This window comes from Pan paniscus, chromosome 2 (genome assembly GCF_029289425.2).
Source record: "Pan paniscus chromosome 2, NHGRI_mPanPan1-v2.0_pri, whole genome shotgun sequence".
NCBI lineage: Eukaryota > Metazoa > Chordata > Mammalia > Primates > Hominidae > Pan > Pan paniscus.
The window spans coordinates 58,110,430-58,128,330 of NC_085926.1; the positions used below are offsets into that span (position 1 = coordinate 58,110,430).

A 17,901-nucleotide genomic window follows, 5' to 3' on the forward strand; every position below is an offset into this window, starting at 1 on the left:
AGCCCCTGAATACACACAAAGCAAGAATACTTTGTGTTTACCCACTGCCCCCGACCACTGCTGAAGGCAGAAAGGGACGATCACCTACAGTACCTGGTTTGGGTCTTTATTCTCTCATTCCAGGGAGAGAACCTTAACTAGATGGACTGACTGACTGTTCATTGGCTTTGGTTGGGTAGATTCCCTGCTTCTCTCTATAAGTTTGACGCCAAAAAAGGACACCGACCAGCACTGCAGTCATAGCAAATGTCTCAAGGAGACCCACAGGGTGGTTTCTTCAAATACACTACTCACACACAGCACATGGAGTCGTGGACAAACAGCTTAACTGCCCATTGCCTTTGAGAAGTCCTGGACCAAAGGCCATAACTCAGCCATTGAAAGATCTTCCTTCTGACTGATATGTCCCTGCATAGCTCCAACCTGTGCAGGCAGAGGATAGGGCTGTTCCAAATGTCGCTCACAGAGCTGCCTTTGCCTTTCTGCAGATCCCAAGATACACACAAAGCAGTTAACATGGGTACATAGGCCTACCTCTGTAGGAGAGGGCTTCTGATTCTTATTCTTTCTTATGGCGGAAGAGGGTGTTGAGAGGGGTTCCCTTGCTGTTGGTTCTGTTGAATCAGGAGCATTAAATCTTTTTTTTTTTTTTTTGAGACAGAATCTCACTGTGTCACCCAGGCTGGAGTGCAGTGGTGCAATCTCAGCTCTCTGCAACCTCCACCTCCTGGGTTCAAGCGATTCTCCTGCCTCAGCCTCCCGAGTACCTGGGATTATAGGCACCCACCACCACGCCCTGGCTATTTTTTGTATATTTAGTAGAGATGGGGTTTCACCATGTTGGCCAGGCTGGTAACTCCTGACCTCCAGTGATCCACCTGCCTTGGCCTCCCAAAGTGCTGGGATTACCGGCGTGAGCCGCTGCGCCCAGCCAGGAGCATTAAAGCTAAGATTTGTTGAAAATGAATTTATTAAAAACTTTAAAAACATTAACTGCTGAGCATGGTGGCTCACGCCTGAAATCTCAGCAATTTGGGAGGCCAAGGTGAGAGGGTTGCTGGAGCCCAGGAGTTTAAGACCAGCCTGGGCAATACAGTGAGACCCTATCTCTACCAAAAAAAAAATAATAATAATTAGCCTGGTGTGGTGGTGCACGCCTCTAGTCCCAACTGCTCAGGAGGCTGAGGTGGGAGGATCACCTGAGCCCAGAAGGTTGAGGCTGTAGTAAGCTGAGATTGTGCCACTGCACTCCAGCCTGGATGACAGAGAAAAACTCTGCCTCAAAAAAAATTAAATAATTAACCACAGTAGACATTTATCAAGTAAAAAAAGAACTTTTTCCTGATTCTGTGCTGCAGAGATGCCTTGTGTTAGTTTTTACCTGCTTACACTTCACACACCTCACTTTCATACCTGGGGTCACACCGTACATACTGCTTTCGCACCTTGCTTCCTTCCCTCAATGTGTCGTAGGTACCCCTACATATTGATTCATTGGACCTGACTGCCATGTTCCACTGGACAGACTCACCAGAATTTATTTGAACAAACCCCTTCCAGATGGACATTAGGTTGCTTTAGTTTTGCACGACCACAGACGGCACCAGTCAAGGTCCTTACACACATCAGTTAACTATGGAGCCTCCCGCCAGCTTAGGTCTGCGTGCTACAAGTGGGGTTGTGGGCTCACAGGGCATGCGCATCTGACAGTTGAAGAGAGGACACCAACTGCCTTCCAAAAGGGCAGTAAGAAAGTGTCCTTCGCTAGAGTGAGTGGCTCACTGCAGTTCAAGATGGAGCAGTGGGGGAAGCAGCTCTGTGGTGGTAGTCTACTGAGTGTATCCTTCCAGTATGGTTCCCAACTAATCTCCATTTGCCACTGACCAGGCCACAGATGGGGAAGTCACAGCCGTGGAGGAGGCACCGGTAAATGCATGTCCCCCTGGATTCAGGCCCTGGGTACAATTTTGGTTTTCTCCTTTTTGTGTTTCTGTGTTTACTCAGCCTTCATTTCAGAAAATCTGCCATCTGCTTCTGGGATTGCTTAAGCCCTGTGGGTGTCCTGGTCATTGGTGTGCCCCTCACTGATCAGCCCATCACGATGATCCCTGCTTTTTCTGTAATAAGATCACCTTTGCGTCACCATCCATGCTCCACGAATCGCCAGCCGTCGTGTCTGTGATCACGCTCGGTGCAGTTTGTCTCCATGTTTAAAGAGAAAGACAGACAGCTGTCTGCAGCCCTCCTGCTGCCTCTCAAAGCCGCCACTTGCACATTCAGTTTCTGTTCAGGGGGAAAGCCGCCCACTGCTACTCTCTGCCACTTAAAATGCACCTTCTTTTCCAGGCCACAAGCAACTAAACCTTTCCAGATGGAGCCTCTTGGGACTCATAGACATTGCTGTCTCTCACTTTTCCACTTTCCCATGGGCGCTGCTGGGAATTTTACAAACAGACTCCCGAGTGATTGCTAACAGTTGGTCAGCATGACCTCTCCTGTCCCTCAGGTTCTACCCTGGGTCTGGAGCCACTTAGACAAAGCCCATACCACAATGGGCAGCTGCATTCCCAAATCCCAGCCTCACTGGCTTGTAGAATTCCCAGCAGCTCTACCCCCTGTAGCTTCACCAGCTCCCGTTGTTGTCTGCTTTACCCAGTGACCACTGCCTTCTGTTTTTAGGTGACCGAAGAGGCCTATGTCCCAGTGAGTAACATGAACGGCCTGGGATTTAAGCCTTTTGACCTGGTCATTCCGTTTGCTGTCAGGAAAGGAGAAATCACTGGTAAGCACTTGCCATAAAGGCCGTCTCATTCTCACTTGCTCTCACGAGCTTCCCAGAATGGTGCTAGGGAGGTGTGTCCACTGTCCCCCAGACCCAGGCTCCTTAACCCGGGGTCACGAGTTCTTGGTCTCCGGTGTTGGGCCGTGGGCTCCTGAAACTACAGAATATGCCACGTGTGTGTTTCTCTGAAGAAGTGGCTCACTGACAACTTGCATTACTTTCTTGAGCAGGCCCATGATTCTCTCTAGGTTAAAAACTGCTGTGTTTAGATACCTCATGACTGTCGGGTTCTTGTTTGCCCCTTTTTCCTGCCTTCTCTTATTTGACTTTTCCAGATGTGACTTTGACACTGAGTCTGTCATACAGGAGTTCCTTTCTCCCCTCAGCCTCTTTTCAATGGCCCGCTTCTCTTTGGTTTGATGCTCTATGTATCCAGCTGGTTTCATGGTCTTCTCAAGTCCTTTCTGAGCTTGATTTTGCCAGTTGTAGAAAACTCTTTAAGAGTTGTCTGCTATATTTTGCGGAAGCCAAATGGAACTGGAAAAAAAAAAAAAAAGAAAAGAGCAAATGGTCTCTCCCATTGTGGGACTTGAATGTTTTAGGCAGCAATGAATGTTCTTGGGTCTGGAAACCTTTATTTTGAATACCTCTGTGCCTTGGGCTCTGCTTCTCTGGGGAAGGTTGCTGGTGGGCTTCATTGCCCCATCTCTCTGTGCTCCATAGGAGAGGTCCACATGCCTTCTGGGAAGACAGCCACACCTGAGATTGTGGACAACAAGGACGGCACGGTCACTGTTAGATACGCCCCCACTGAGGTCGGGCTCCATGAGATGCACATCAAATACATGGGCAGCCACATCCCTGGTAAGCTGAGTCAGCAGGCCCAGCAGGGCTCCACCATTCAGGGGCATCCGGGCAGCCTGCAGACACTCCTCAGCCGCTGTGCAGGGAGCAGCTCTCGGCAGCAGGCTGGGGAATGCAGCGTTGGTACCCCTGTGAAACCAAACAGTCTGGGACCCTAGCAGGTCCAGCTGATTTCTGGAAGGGATGATGTAGCTCAGTGTCTTGGGTCACAGTGCAGGCCTTTGGGTCTGTGGTTGTTTATCTTTGTCACTACGCTGAGTGTGGCCAGAGGTCAAGCTGGGAGAAAAATGGGAGGCATGGTGAGGGACTTTCCAGCCTGGCCTGCAGAGCCCTGTGTGGCCTGGGGGCTTGGGGCCAGGTCAGAGGTGGAAGAAGAGGACCAGCAGCCCTCGACAAGGGAAGCCAGCCCAGGTTTCATGGGTCACCAACCAGCACAGTGTCACCAGTTCATTCTTTCTTTTTGTAGTTGTATTTGTTTTTTAATTTAGTATTTTGAATAGGTAACACATTCTCATGGTTCAAAAATAAAAATGATATGAAGAAAGTTTTCCTTCCTACCCCTCTCCTTGAACTAGACTATCATAAATTTTTTTATGTTCGATTTCAGAGTTTCAGGGTTTTATTTTTATTTTTTTGTGGAGATAGGGTCTCACTGTGTTGCACAGATTGGTCTCAAACTCCTGTCCTCAAGCAGACCTCCCGCCTTTGTCTCCTAAAGTGTTGGGATAACAGGCATGAGCTGCCACGCCTGGCCAATTTCAGAGTATTTTTAAGACTCTCCATGCAAACGGAAATACAGATATATAAGAGAGTGTCTTCCCAGCCTTCCCTCATGTGGACGAACCATTACATATTTGACCATTTCCCTATTGGAGGGCATTTTGGTTCTTCCTGCCCTTGCTGTCCCCAGTCTTGCTGCAGCAAATCGACTTTTCCCCTAGTCACCTCACACTCACAAAGATGTATCTGTGAGATTTAGTTACCAGAGGAGGCAATGCTAGGGCCCCAGTGCAGGCATCTATGATTTTGACAGATCTTGCCAAATTGCCCTTCAGAGGGGCTGTTGCAGTTCACACGCCCTCTGGCCATGGAGAAGAGCACCTTCTTTTCCACAAAATTTGCCAGTAGAATATGGTATCAAATTTTTGGATCTTTGCCAGTCTGATGGTTGGAAAGAAACAGAATCTCAGCGTTGCTTTATTTGTATTTCTCTTGTGAATGAGACCACACAACTTTCCATATGTCTATTTGTATTTCTTTTTCTGTGAACTGAACATTTGGATCCACGGCCTGTTTTTCTATTTGGTTATTGGCCTTTGTCATATGGTTTCTAAGAGCAATGTAAACATTGGAGAGATTAGCCCTTTGTGGTAGGAGTTGCAAATATTTCTCTGAGATTGGCATTTACTTTAGTTGTCTGTATGTAATATTGGTTTAAAGCAAAAATGTACTATCTGCTTCTATTTAAATATTCTAAAGCGGCAGATGGAGAGAGAGGAAAAAATGTCTTTCTCACATCTGCCATCCACTTCCACTGCTGGTGTGAGTTGTGTATCTTTTCAGATGTTTCTCTCTGTATCTACAAACATACATATAATTTTATTCTATTTTGTTTTTAAAGGAATAGCATAATGGTATTCATAGTTTATAGCATTGCTTTTTTTCTTTTTAATGCATCATATTATGGATAATTTCTCAAGTCAGAAAACATGGGTCTTCCTCACTCTTTTTAATGGCCCATGAGTAGATCAGCATTTATTTAACCAGTCCCCTGTTGTGAACACTTAGGTCTTTTCCTGATGTGCACCCGAACACTGCAGAAATGAAAGTGCTTACATAGGGCTAGGAGTCGGGGTGGGCAGGGAAGACCACTGTGGGGTTGATTCCTTACAGGTTGAATGGCATGGGCAAATGGCCTTCCAAAAGCCCTTTCCACTTACCTTCCCTCTGGCCATGGGTCCTTTCACCACCCAGTGCAAAAGTTTCTTCCTTATTTGTCAGGTTGGGCTGGATTACCTTACCTTAGCCCCCTTCCTCATCTGGAGCAGCTTCCAGGATTGTTTTTCTTATGTTGTGATTGAAGGAATAATACTGCGTAGACCCTCTCTGATGTCCTAGGATGGCGGGGGACGGGAGGTGCATGTGCATCTCTTTCTGTCTCTTCATGCCTCTGCTTAGGAGGCGCCAGACCTGTAGAGAGGTGGGCGTCAAGATGCCAGTTGTCCAGGGTCTTCGTTCACTCCTTAATGAGCACCAATTTTGTTTGTGTCCTTCATAAACCCAGAGAGCCCACTCCAGTTCTACGTGAACTACCCCAACAGTGGAAGTGTTTCTGCATACGGTCCAGGCCTCGTGTATGGAGTGGCCAACAAAACTGCCACCTTCACCATCGTCACAGAGGATGCAGGAGAAGGTACTGTGTGGTTTACGTGTTTATACGCCTCCAGCTGTCCATTTGGAGGGTGAAGTGGACACGGTTCCAGGGTGGCTTTTAAAAGCGAGAAAATCAAATGGTAGTATTTGTCTTGTCTTTTCTCTCGTGTAAATCTGTTTCTTCTTTAGAGCTGCTTCGTCTTCTACCCAGACAGACATTTTTGAAGTCCTTTGTGTTCTAATTGAAATCAGATTCATGCTATGAAATACTTTATGTGACTTGTCTGGAATTTAAGTGTGTTTTGGTTGGTGATGTTTTTGTTCTTTTTGCACATGTATCCACAAGACCACATGACTTACTGAGTGGCTCTTTTTGATAAAGCTGTGTGCCCATTCCCGTGGTATTCATGGATAATCCCAAATCTGTGGTTCTAATGGGATTTCCGTGATGGCAGCCAGTGCCTGATGGGCAGGGACAATCCACCTCTGCCCTCCACCACCCACCGTCTCCTATGTGTAATTGATGTACATGCCTCCTTCCTTTTCTCATCCCATGCATCCTGAGAGTAGAGAGAGCCCCAGGGTTACTTGCAGTGAAGAACTCAGATGTTTGGGGTTTATTCTCAGTGGGTGTTTTTACTATGTGGACTGCTTCATTCTGACAGATGTCCCTTTGCCCACAGCTCACGTGGAGTGCGTCAATCCATTGTCCCCAGCATCAGGGCTGCCCTGGATGAGTTGTTAAAAGGAAACTCTTAAAACAAGGCAACTGTCTCCCTAACACCCCTGCATCCCTGTTCCCACTTGTAGGTGGTCTGGACTTGGCTATTGAGGGCCCCTCAAAAGCAGAAATCAGCTGCATTGACAATAAAGATGGGACATGCACAGTGACCTACCTGCCGACTCTGCCAGGCGACTACAGCATTCTGGTCAAGTACAATGACAAGCACATCCCTGGCAGCCCCTTCACAGCCAAGATCACAGGTAGGGTTGTCTGGCTTCTGAGGTCTTCCTTGTGGGAAGTATGGCTGCCTCTGACTGCCACCCTCCTTATCAGACCCCTGGCAGCAGGCTAGACATCTCTTTGAGTTTAGGTTTCACAGAGACTTGTTGAGGAGTAGCAGGGGATGGAATGCAATTTTGGATTAGCTAAATCCTTCTCTTGCTGATAATCCAGGAAAATGTGAGAGCTAGTATTTGGAGCACACTTTTATTGTGCCAGTGTGACTCTAGTGTGCAAAGAGAAAGCTCTCAGTTGGAGTGTTCGAATCATACTGCAATAGTGCATGAAGTGCATGAGCTTAGACATGCCCTTCAGCGTCACTACTAGGTAAATTTTCTGCTATCCCTTTTACAGATGGGAAAACTGAGGCTTGGCAAGGTAGTGGTGTAGCCAAGTTCACGTATAGGTAAACAGATCCAGGTTATCAAATTCCAAAGCCCATGCTCCTCACCTTGCTGTGTTCAGGTTATGCTTTCATTGGGTTATAAGGAAGATGCACAAGGCAGATCCTGTTTCCCCACCGTATTTAGACCTGTCTGTGAAGCAGCCAGTAGTACTGTGTGGAATGTGGTCATTGTTTACCTAGAAATGCCCACAGCCATGCCAGGCAGGTATGAGGTGCCTTCAACTAACAAAAATTCCTATATTTTATTTTATTTTTGAGACGGAGTCTCACTCTATCACCCAGGCTGGAGTTTTAGTGGCATGATCTCGGCTCACTGTGACCTCTACCTCCTGGGTTCAAGCGATTCTCCTGCCTCAGCCTCCTGAATAGCTGGGATTACAGCACCCACCACCACACCCAGCTTATTTTTGTATTTTTAATAGAGATGAAGTTTCACCATGTTGGACAGGCTGGTCTTGAACTCCTGACCTCAAGTGATTCGTCTGCCTCAGCCTCTCAAAGTATTGGGATTAGGCACCTGGCCCAAGGATTCCTTTAAAAGGTGGTCCATGAGGACTCAAGTCTCTAGGTCCTGCCAGCTCCTTGTCTTTGCTGCAAGCAGGCATGAATCCCATTCTTCATTGGTTGGGTCTACTCAGTGTTCAAGGCTCATTTTTTTTCACTTAACTTTGTGTAATTAGTTCTTGCGTGTTCATCCGTGAACAGCATATGGCATGGCAGCTCTGTGAAGCCAGGGTAACCACATGTAACGGGAGTCCTTTTTGGGGGATGTTTCCCAGATGACAGCAGGCGGTGCTCCCAGGTGAAGTTGGGCTCAGCCGCTGACTTCCTGCTCGACATCAGTGAGACTGACCTCAGCAGCCTGACGGCCAGCATTAAGGCCCCATCTGGCCGAGACGAGCCCTGTCTCCTGAAGAGGCTGCCCAACAACCACATTGGTGAGCTAGGCTACCCTTCCTGGCTGGAGCCAGGACATCTTGGGTGGGAGATGGGGACTCTTGCAGTCCTTTCTTGGGAATGGGTAGCACAATGGAGTGTGATGTGATAAACCTGCTGGGTCACACGCACGATAAATGCCCAAGCGTATTTGTGCATTGTGATATCGACACTCTGGATTGTTGGGTGTCAGGAAAGAGGACATATTTCTATTTCTGAGAGTGTGTCTCTCTCCTGCTTCCTCTCCGCCATCCCCTTACAAGCCCCAATCTGTATTCTGGTCCAGGCATCTCCTTCATCCCCCGGGAAGTGGGCGAACATCTGGTCAGCATCAAGAAAAATGGCAACCATGTGGCCAACAGCCCCGTGTCCATCATGGTGGTCCAGTCCGAGATCGGTGACGCCCGCCGAGCCAAAGTCTATGGCCGCGGCCTGTCAGAAGGCCGGACTTTCGAGATGTCTGACTTCATCGTGGACACAAGGGATGCAGGTCTGTGTGGTCCCAGGGGAGAGGCCCAGAGCTTGTGGGAACCGACTTATTTTGCTGAGGCAGCGTCATCTTTTCATCCTACCAACTCCTTTTCCTTTCTGAGCATCCTTCAAGCTATAGGTCCTTCTGCCTGCATTGTCTTTTGTGCCTCATGACCATTGGCAAAAATGGGATTGTCTTTGTTTTTTAGATGAAACTGAGGCTCGCAAGGTTTAGAAGCCCCCTCTGCACTAGGATCTGAACCCAGAGCCACAACACCTCGCAAACTGTTTTCTTATCTGCTCTCCCACCCTTGTTCTCAGCTTCCCAGCGTCTCTCCAAGCAAAGAATGTTGGGTTGATTGGCCAAGACCATGGTCACTGAGCAGAGCTTTTGTGGAAATGAAGCATCTCTTTCTGTTCTCTCTTTGAGATGGTTTGAGTTAGATTGTGTCTCTTCCAAGCTCGCCACACCCCAGTGCCTCCAGTCATCTGCTTTCTTGAAGGATGGCCACGCTGGTGAATTCTAGACAAATTCTAACCCAGGGGAGAGGGCTGGAGAATTTCTGGTCCTGGTTGGGAGATACTCCCTGTTAAACCTTCGGATCTGCTGACCTAGCTGAGGTAGCCAGGGGCTATTTAAAAATTCAGAATCTCAGGTCTGGCTGTGGATAAACCCCCAAGGTGGTACGTGCAGTTCTTGGAGGCGTGAGGGCAGAAGGTCCTCCCCAGCAGTTTGCACGGGACACATCATCTATGGGATATTAGTAAATATCCTTAAGGAAAGGCTTCTGTGGTCAAAACCAGGTTCAGCAGGTTATTTCACTATGGGGCTTCTCAGGACGCTTAACCTACTCATCCCCCTCTGGGCTTTGCAAACGAGGCCGCCATTGCTTTCTTTCTGCTATGTAGAAACAGATTGAGGCGTAAGGGTCGGATGTCCTTTCTCCATTCATCAGGCTCCCTCTTCCTGAGGAGCTGCTGTCAGAACAGCCTGGGGCTGCTGTGTTGCAGGTTATGGTGGCATATCCTTGGCAGTGGAAGGCCCCAGCAAAGTGGACATCCAGACGGAGGACCTGGAAGATGGCACCTGCAAAGTCTCCTACTTCCCCACCGTGCCTGGGGTTTATATCGTCTCCACCAAATTCGCTGACGAGCACGTGCCTGGTATGTGCATTCCATTCCCCTCCAGGTGGGATACTTGGGTTTTCTGTAAATGCTGTGCCTTGGCCTCTGGGCTGCTCACAGGAGCCTTCTTGGGTCTTGCAGGGAGCCCATTTACCGTGAAGATCAGCGGGGAGGGAAGAGTCAAAGAGAGCATCACCCGCACCAGTCGGGCCCCGTCCGTGGCCACTGTTGGGAGCATTTGTGACCTGAACCTGAAAATCCCAGGTGGGTGTTGGGGACTAGTAGGGTGGGGAAGCCTTGGCTCCAGCCTTCAGGGCAGTGGGTGCCTTTGGGAACCAAGTTTAGGCATGGCCCAGAACATAGTATCCAAGTCGGCTGTGCTGACCTTTTCATTTCACTTCATTTTATTATGTTCTTCTATGTTTATTTTCACAGAGTCTCATCCAAGAAAAACAAATGTTTACCTCGCTACCTTTTTCCTCTTCCAAATAAAAATAGCTTTATTGTGTCACATGGGGGAAACGTAGATATGCTTTTAGATTTTTAGATTAACTATCTGTCAAATAGAATCATGTCAGTGAAAGAACTGGCCCTGCCGATGCCAGGGTCTGGAAGTATTTAAGAGGTGGCAGCCCAGCAGCATCCTTCTAGTATTTCTCTTTCATTCCTGAAATTAGAACGAGGGCTGTGCTGCAGATCTCGCTGGGCCACATCTAGCCCTTTGGTGGTGAATTGTTCCTCTTGGGCCCCAATTAGCCAGTCAACAGGTCACACGGTCTGTCTGAAATGTGTTCCAAGTTCTTTCTATAAAGAATCCTTCCAGAGGGAAGCCACTGTGAGTGAAAGTTTTGAGGCTCCTCTGCCCAGAAGTTAGCATGTCCTGTGGAATTGCACAAATTCTACAGAGAAGGGAAATCTAAATCATCTTCAGATGGAGCTTGTGTTGCGAGCTCTGGAGAGGGGGTTGTCTTTCTACACTGCGTCTCCCATCCTTCCTAACGTGTCACGGAGCTGTCAACTCCGCCTTCTTGGCTTTAGTTAACGGGTTCTTCTTGTGTAGTCACATCAACGTCAGGTCACATGGGAATGTGGTAAAGCCTCATTACTGTAGAGTTCAGACATGATCACTTAAAAAGAGCTTTATTGGGCCGGGCGTGGTGGCTTACTCTTATAATCCCAGCACTTTGGGGGGCTGAGGCAGGCAGATCACCTGAGGTCAGGAGTTCGAGACCAGCCTGGCTAACATGGCAAAACCCTATCTCTTCTAAAAATACAAAAATAAGCAGGGCGTGGTGGTGGGCACCTGTAATCCCACCTACTCAGGAGGCTGAGGCACAAGAATTGCGTGAACCTGGGAGGTGGAGGTTGCAGTGAGCTGAAATTGCACCGCTGCACTCCAGCCTGGGCAACAAAGTGAGACTCTTTCTCAAAAAAAAAGCTGTACTGATCGTTTGTGGTCATAAACAGTTCGTGTGCCTCAAGGTGGGGGGAGGAAGTGTCACCTCCCAGAGAGAGCTTGGTTCACATTTTAGGTACAGAGTTGGACCCTGGCTGCCCCATCCTCATAGCCACATGTGCTCACTTTCCAGTCACATTGGTGTACTCATCCACTGTTTTTGTGGGCATCTTCCCACCTCAAAAAATAGACATCCACATCATCTCTTTCATGACCCTGATAAAATGCCATTTCATTTAATGGAACTGTTGGTGATAGAAAAAGAGAGATTCCATTTCATGTGTAGATACATCAACCTTCGTTACTCATCTCCGTGCCTCAGCTCCCATCATCAGGGCTGCTGTGACATTTGCCACCCTGTGCTCAGGCTGTGGGCCGGATGCCCAGGAGTGGGCTGGGCTGGTGCATTTCAGACGCTGCCATGCCTTGGCAGACCGCCCTCCACATTTCTCCATACTCCCCCACCAGCACTGGGGCTGTCTCTCCTTCTCACTTTGGCCAACCTGATGGAAAAATATGGCATTCAGTGTTCAGTTTCATATCTTCGATTACTAGTGATGTGTGTACTGTGTTTTCTTTTCATTTGCTTTACATTTCTCATTTGGCAAAATTTCTGTTCTCTGCTTATTTCTTGAGGAACTAGCAAGTATCTGCAGTGTGGACGTTTACCCTTTCTCTTAAGTCTCTTCCAGCTCTTGGCCATTTTGTTATTCTTTTAGTTACTTAGTACCAGATGACTCTGGGTGAGGCTCGATTTTCCACTCATTACCCAAATGATCCTCTCGGAGATCCCCTCCTCTTTAATGGAGGACAGCTCACTAACTTCAGATGTCCTCCGGACCCAGGTTTTGCGGGGCATCTTTGTCAGTTTGGGCTGCTGTAGCAAAATCACATGAACTAGGTGGCAACCAACAGAAATGTATGCCTCACAGTTGTGGAGGCTGGAAGTCCAAGATCAGGTGCCAGCATGGCCAGATTGTGGTGAGGGCCTCCTTCCAGGCTGCAAACCGACAGCGTCCCCTTGTATCCTCACATGCTGGAGAATGGAGGGAGCCAGCTGTCTGGGACTCTTACAAGGCCATTGACCCCATCACAGGGTCGCTCCACTTTCATGACCTTATCCAATCCTAATTGCCTCCTCAAGGCCCATGTTAATCCCATCACATTGTTGGGGGTAGGGTTTCAATATTTGAATTTTGGAGGGATACAAACATTCAGTTCATTACATGGGTGACCCTCTTTTCAACCTCCCTTCCCTTTTCTGTCCTCAGGGGTCAGAGTCATGAACTGCTCTGCCCAGATCCTGTGGGGCTGGAGGGTGCAGTTTCATACTGGCTCTAGGTGATGACAGTGCTCCGTGCCCCGCATGCGGCCGCCTGGCCTCACCACGGCAGTGCAGGCACAGTCGTTGGCATGACGTGAGCAGCTCACGGAGAGTGATGTGGTCTTGCGTCCTAGCACTGGTGACCCGAGACATTGCTTTCCTGAAAGTGTGGCCCCTGGTCTTTGGTTTGCTCAAAGCTTTGCTCACGCATGGTTTCCCCTTTGCCATTGGGACTTACATATGTTCACCTTTTTCTCTAACTTTGTCTTGTTGCCTAAAAGAAATGCCAAAGCTTCTTGACGGTAAAGGATGATGGCTCTTGTTTTCTACCCTTACCTATCTGTGGAAAGGAGCCCATCTGTGCATGATGGATGACCATGTCACCTTTGGCAAAAAGTCTCAGTGCCCCCAGCATGGGTGGCCTGAAGGGCCCTGCCCACTCCATGCTGGCCACAGAAGGGCAGGCACCCAGCCTGAAGGGAAGGAAGCCTGGGCACCTCACGTCCACCGGGCTGCACACACCTTGCTCTCGGCTGCTTGCCCTGCATGTCCTGCCCTGTCTCAGGCCCTTGCCCTAACCCTCTTCTCTCCCCCAACCTCCCTCCCTCTTTCAGAAATCAACAGCAGTGATATGTCGGCCCACGTCACCAGCCCCTCTGGCCGTGTGACTGAGGCAGAGATTGTGCCCATGGGGAAGAACTCACACTGCGTCCGATTTGTGCCCCAGGAGATGGGCGTGCACACGGTCAGCGTCAAGTACCGTGGGCAGCACGTCACCGGCAGCCCCTTCCAGTTCACCGTGGGGCCACTTGGTGAAGGAGGTGCCCACAAGGTGCGGGCAGGAGGCCCTGGCCTGGAGAGAGGAGAAGCGGGAGTCCCAGGTGAGCATTGCGGGCAGGATTTTCACTTGGGAAGAATAGAGTTGAGCCCAGGCAGTGTGGGCACCCACATACTTTTTTGCCCCATTTGAAAGAGAAGACTTCTGATAGGTGGCATTAAGGGGCATTCTTTAAAACAAGGCATCGTGACTAAGTCTGGCACAGTTTGTGACTAAGCTTTGCTCACTTACGTAAAGCCAAACAGGTTTCTTACTGGGAGCCTCCTTGGAGCCCTTATCTTATTAGTGTGCACCTGAGTCTCTAATTGGGGAGCAGAGTAATACGGTTTCCAGAGCATCTTTCAGGGCTGATGTTCTGTGGAACATACTAGAAAGCTACAAAACTGACTGTAAGCATCCTTTCCTGTGGTTGCCGCTGGTGGGAAGATCTGTAGGGAAAAAATGGAACATTCTCATCTTTTTCTGGCTTGGTTAAGGTGTACTCATTTTTAAAATTTTTTATTTAATATCTTTTTCTCTCTTGTTTGTTAGAGATGGGGTCCCACTATCTTGCTCAGACTGGTCTTGAACTCCTGGGCTCAAGTGATCCTCCTGCCTTGGCCTCCTAAAGTGCTGGGATTACAGGCATGAGCCACTGTGCCCGGCCGGTTAAGATGTATTCAGGGCTGGGTGTGGTGGCTCACACCTGTAACTCTAGCACTTTGCAAGGCCGAGGCAGGCAGATTGCCTGAGCTCAGGAGTTCAAGACCAGCCTGGGCAACACAGTGAAACCCCATCTTTACTAAAATATAAAAGAAATTAGCTGGGCATGGCGGCATGAGCCTGTAGTCTCAGCTACTCGGGAGGCTGAGACAGGAGAATTGCTTGAACACAGGAGATGGAGCTTGCAGTGAGCTGAGATTGCACCACTGCACTCCAGCCTGGGCAGCAGAGCAAGACTCCGTCTCAAAAAAAAAAAAAGACATGTCTTCAGAGGACTCCAGATGTCCTGTGAATTTAGTTATCGCTAGTGATGCTTAGGAAACTTCAACAATGGACCTTGGACCTTGCTTGGGTTCTGCTTGGGGTTGGAGAAAGAGGAAAGGGCTAGCAACAAACGAAACCTAGCACTGCAGGTTTGAACAAGAATGGAAGAGGGGCAGGGGCTCTGTGGGGCTCAGTCACTAACCAGGTTTCTCTTTGCTCTCAGCTGAGTTCAGCATTTGGACCCGGGAAGCAGGCGCTGGAGGCCTCTCCATCGCTGTTGAGGGCCCCAGTAAGGCCGAGATTACATTCGATGACCATAAAAATGGGTCGTGCGGTGTATCTTATATTGCCCAAGAGCCTGGTATGTATTCAGGTTTCACAAGAGGACATTTTCCTTGTTTGAACATGATTAGGTTGCCAGGAACAGAAATCCATCAAGTTTGCTGAAGTCAATGAGGAATCTATGTGTATGGGCACATGGGACAGCCTCCTAGAAATCCAGTTGCAAGATACATGGCCAGACCTCTTAAGGGTGGGAACGCTTGTTCTGGTTGCCTTTTGCCTTTCTCCATTAGCCTCTCTGCTTCTTGCTTTCATTCAATTGCTCCATTCTTTCCACCAACCAGCCTCTGTCTGCCCACCCATGGCTACCCTGGCTGGCTGCCCCAGAAGAGTGGCCTCGGCATCTGAGCCCCCTCTAGCAGGAGCTCTTAACCTTTTGTGTGCCATTGACTCTTGCCATCTGGCAAAGCCTATGGGGACTGTTCTTGGGATAATGTTTTAAAACACATAAAATGAAATATGTCACATTATAAAAGAAATCATTGATGTTATAGTACAGTTACCAAAATCTTACAAGAACAAATATGCAACATAGAAACATGCATTAAATCATTATGCATTAAAATTATGCATTAAAACATGCATAAAATACATTAAATCAGAAGATTTGGTGACAGTATATTAACAGTCATCAAAGTGACAAAGTAATAAGTGAAAATGATATGTCAAAATAACTGTAAAATGACATAAAAATATATGATTTTTAATGGTGATGTAAGTCATATGTACTTATAATGTGCTGTGATTTCTTGTCAACATTTCTGAAGAAAGGAAATGGTAAATTTCAGTTAGAGAATGGTGAAAATTAAAACATAATTTTTTCCCCATTGAAGTCCATGGATCTGCTGAATTCAATACAGGCCATTTGGGGACCCTGTGAGCCCCGGTTAAGAGTCCCTGGCCTTACCCCACTAAGGAAATCATATCGGCCCAGCCTCAGCCAGGCGACTCCCACTCAACCAATCAGCTGTGGCCATTGAGGAGGGCTGGGTCTCTTTGAAGGCATTTTAGCCCTTGGTGAGAAGCAAGAGTCCACTCTGGGTCCAGAGTCTCTGAAATGATGGGACTTTCCTGTCCTCATAGGTAACTACGAGGTGTCCATCAAGTTCAATGATGAGCACATCCCGGAAAGCCCCTACCTGGTGCCGGTCATCGCACCCTCCGACGACGCCCGCCGCCTCACTGTTATGAGCCTTCAGGTGAGATGCAAGGAAGCATCCATCTCCTTGGCCGCAGGCCACCAGTGAGACCCCTGGACTCCTGAGGCTGCTTCAATGTCCCCTTAGGTGCTGAGGCCCCTTTTCACATTTTGACCACAGATGTCACCCAGTCACTGGGGAGCTTTCCTGTGGCAGAGTCAACTCCCCATACACTTAGGGCGGATGACACTTGGGGCGAGCAAAAACAGAGCCACAGTCAACAACACACCTTAATGTTTGGGGACACGTTTGTTTTTAAAGGTTTATTTAAGAGAAACGAAGCCTGTTCATAATTGGTTAAGGGATAACAAGGGCTTTCAAAACAAAACCAACACAAAAATAACAGTGCAGTGATGTTTTAGCCTGCTGTTGTTGGCTGCCTTTCTTCAAGAAAGTCAGTTGCAACTTACTATGATTCATTAATAAGTGTGCAGGGAACTATATTAAGAGCTTTATCAGTGTTATCTCAGTAAATCCTTGCAATAGCCTGACAAGTAGGTTCTCTTGACCCCATTTTAATGATGGAAAAACAGAGATACAAGGAGGTTTTGTCCACTGGGAACCAGCTAGTATGAGGCAGAACAGGCACAGTGTGGCTCCAGAACCTGTATTTTTGTTTGTTTGTTGTCGTTGTTGAGGCAGAGTCTCGCTCTGTCATCCAGGCTGGAGTGCAGTGGCATGATCTCGGCTCACTGAAACCTCTGCCTCCCAGGTTCAAGTGATTCTTCTGCCTCAGCTCCTGAGTAGCTGAGACTCCAGGCACGTGCCATCACACCCGGCTAATTTTTGGATTTTTCGTAGAGATGGGGTTGCACCATGTTGGCCAGGCTGGTCTCAAACTCCTGACCTGAGGTGATTCACCCCACTCAACCTCCCAAAGTGCTGGGATTACAGACGTGAGCCACTGTGCCTGGCCAGAACCTGTGCCCTTAACGGCAACCTCTCTAACCCCCACCTGATGTTGTGGCACATGGTTGCATAGTCCATCCCATTAGGATACCAGGAGATGCAACATTTTTCCTCGTCCTAAACAGGTCACTTAATTCAAGGTTGTACCAGCACCTTCAGCCAAACTAAGAACCATCAGGGATGCCTCTGGGTTTTTGCCCAGGACACTGAAAAATAATTAGGTGTCTGAACTGGCAGTAGCAATTAAGTTGTGAAATAACATGGAAATCCCAAAGTATGATTTCTGGGTAAGAGTTTCTAAATAGCCTTGAGCTGCCCCCAGTTTTTGAAAATATTAGATTCATTAAAATCCAATCTGATGTCTAAGATTGGTGATATCATTGGCTTTAGTTCCATACACTTGGTTTACATTTGAGATTCTAATCTTACTCTGAGGGGAACTGGGATACCTCCAGTTGTTCCAAACATTAGTCTTTCATTTAGAGATGTAAACAGAACCCAAACCAGACTCAGTCCACACATTGAAGCGGCCTCATCCGGAGAATACCAAGGGTACTAACTGGTTACTGTGGTGTAGATGTTTTTCTTGTGTTTCATTTAAAGGCTTCTTAACAGAAGTGTCTTTTGTGGCCAACTTAACTAAAACCTACGGAGGGAGATAAACCCAGCACTTGTTGAGGGCAGGAGCTGCCTTCATGCATCTCGAAGATTTCTTTCGAATCTTCCGAGGCATTTATCTCCCTCTTGAGGATTTAGCGGCAAGCGGATTCAGGTAATGTAAATGATTCTGTCTAAAAGGAGCTGGTTTGGAAAAATCCTCTCCAGGAAACTTCTGTAGAGTCCTCTCGTCATAGCTGGGTCATCAATGTTTCAGTAGGTGCACAGCAGGCTGTTTCTTAAGCTTTTG

At 48.1% G+C, this 17,901-nt stretch overlaps 1 protein-coding gene across 6 annotated transcripts in view; it reads left to right on the plus strand.

Annotated features, from left to right (window-relative positions):
- FLNB (filamin B) overlaps positions 1–17,901 on the plus strand; it is a 163,912-nt gene that overhangs the window by 131,706 nt on the left and 14,305 nt on the right. For 2 of the 6 annotated variants that reach the window (XM_034956737.3, XM_003811629.5), the window contains 12 exons: positions 1,888–1,959; positions 2,680–2,782; positions 3,506–3,646; positions 5,931–6,059; positions 6,830–7,003; positions 8,208–8,366; positions 8,651–8,854; positions 9,847–9,999; positions 10,102–10,224; positions 13,355–13,621; positions 14,768–14,905; positions 15,970–16,085. In XM_034956737.3, coding sequence (XP_034812628.1) covers positions 1,888–1,959; positions 2,680–2,782; positions 3,506–3,646; positions 5,931–6,059; positions 6,830–7,003; positions 8,208–8,366; positions 8,651–8,854; positions 9,847–9,999; positions 10,102–10,224; positions 13,355–13,621; positions 14,768–14,905; positions 15,970–16,085 — 1,779 coding nt within the window. The remainder of the gene's footprint in view (positions 1–1,887; positions 1,960–2,679; positions 2,783–3,505; positions 3,647–5,930; positions 6,060–6,829; positions 7,004–8,207; positions 8,367–8,650; positions 8,855–9,846; positions 10,000–10,101; positions 10,225–13,354; positions 13,622–14,767; positions 14,906–15,969; positions 16,086–17,901) is intronic. The other 4 variants (XM_055110993.2, XM_008964032.6, XM_055110994.2 and 1 more) reach the window with 2 other exon arrangements.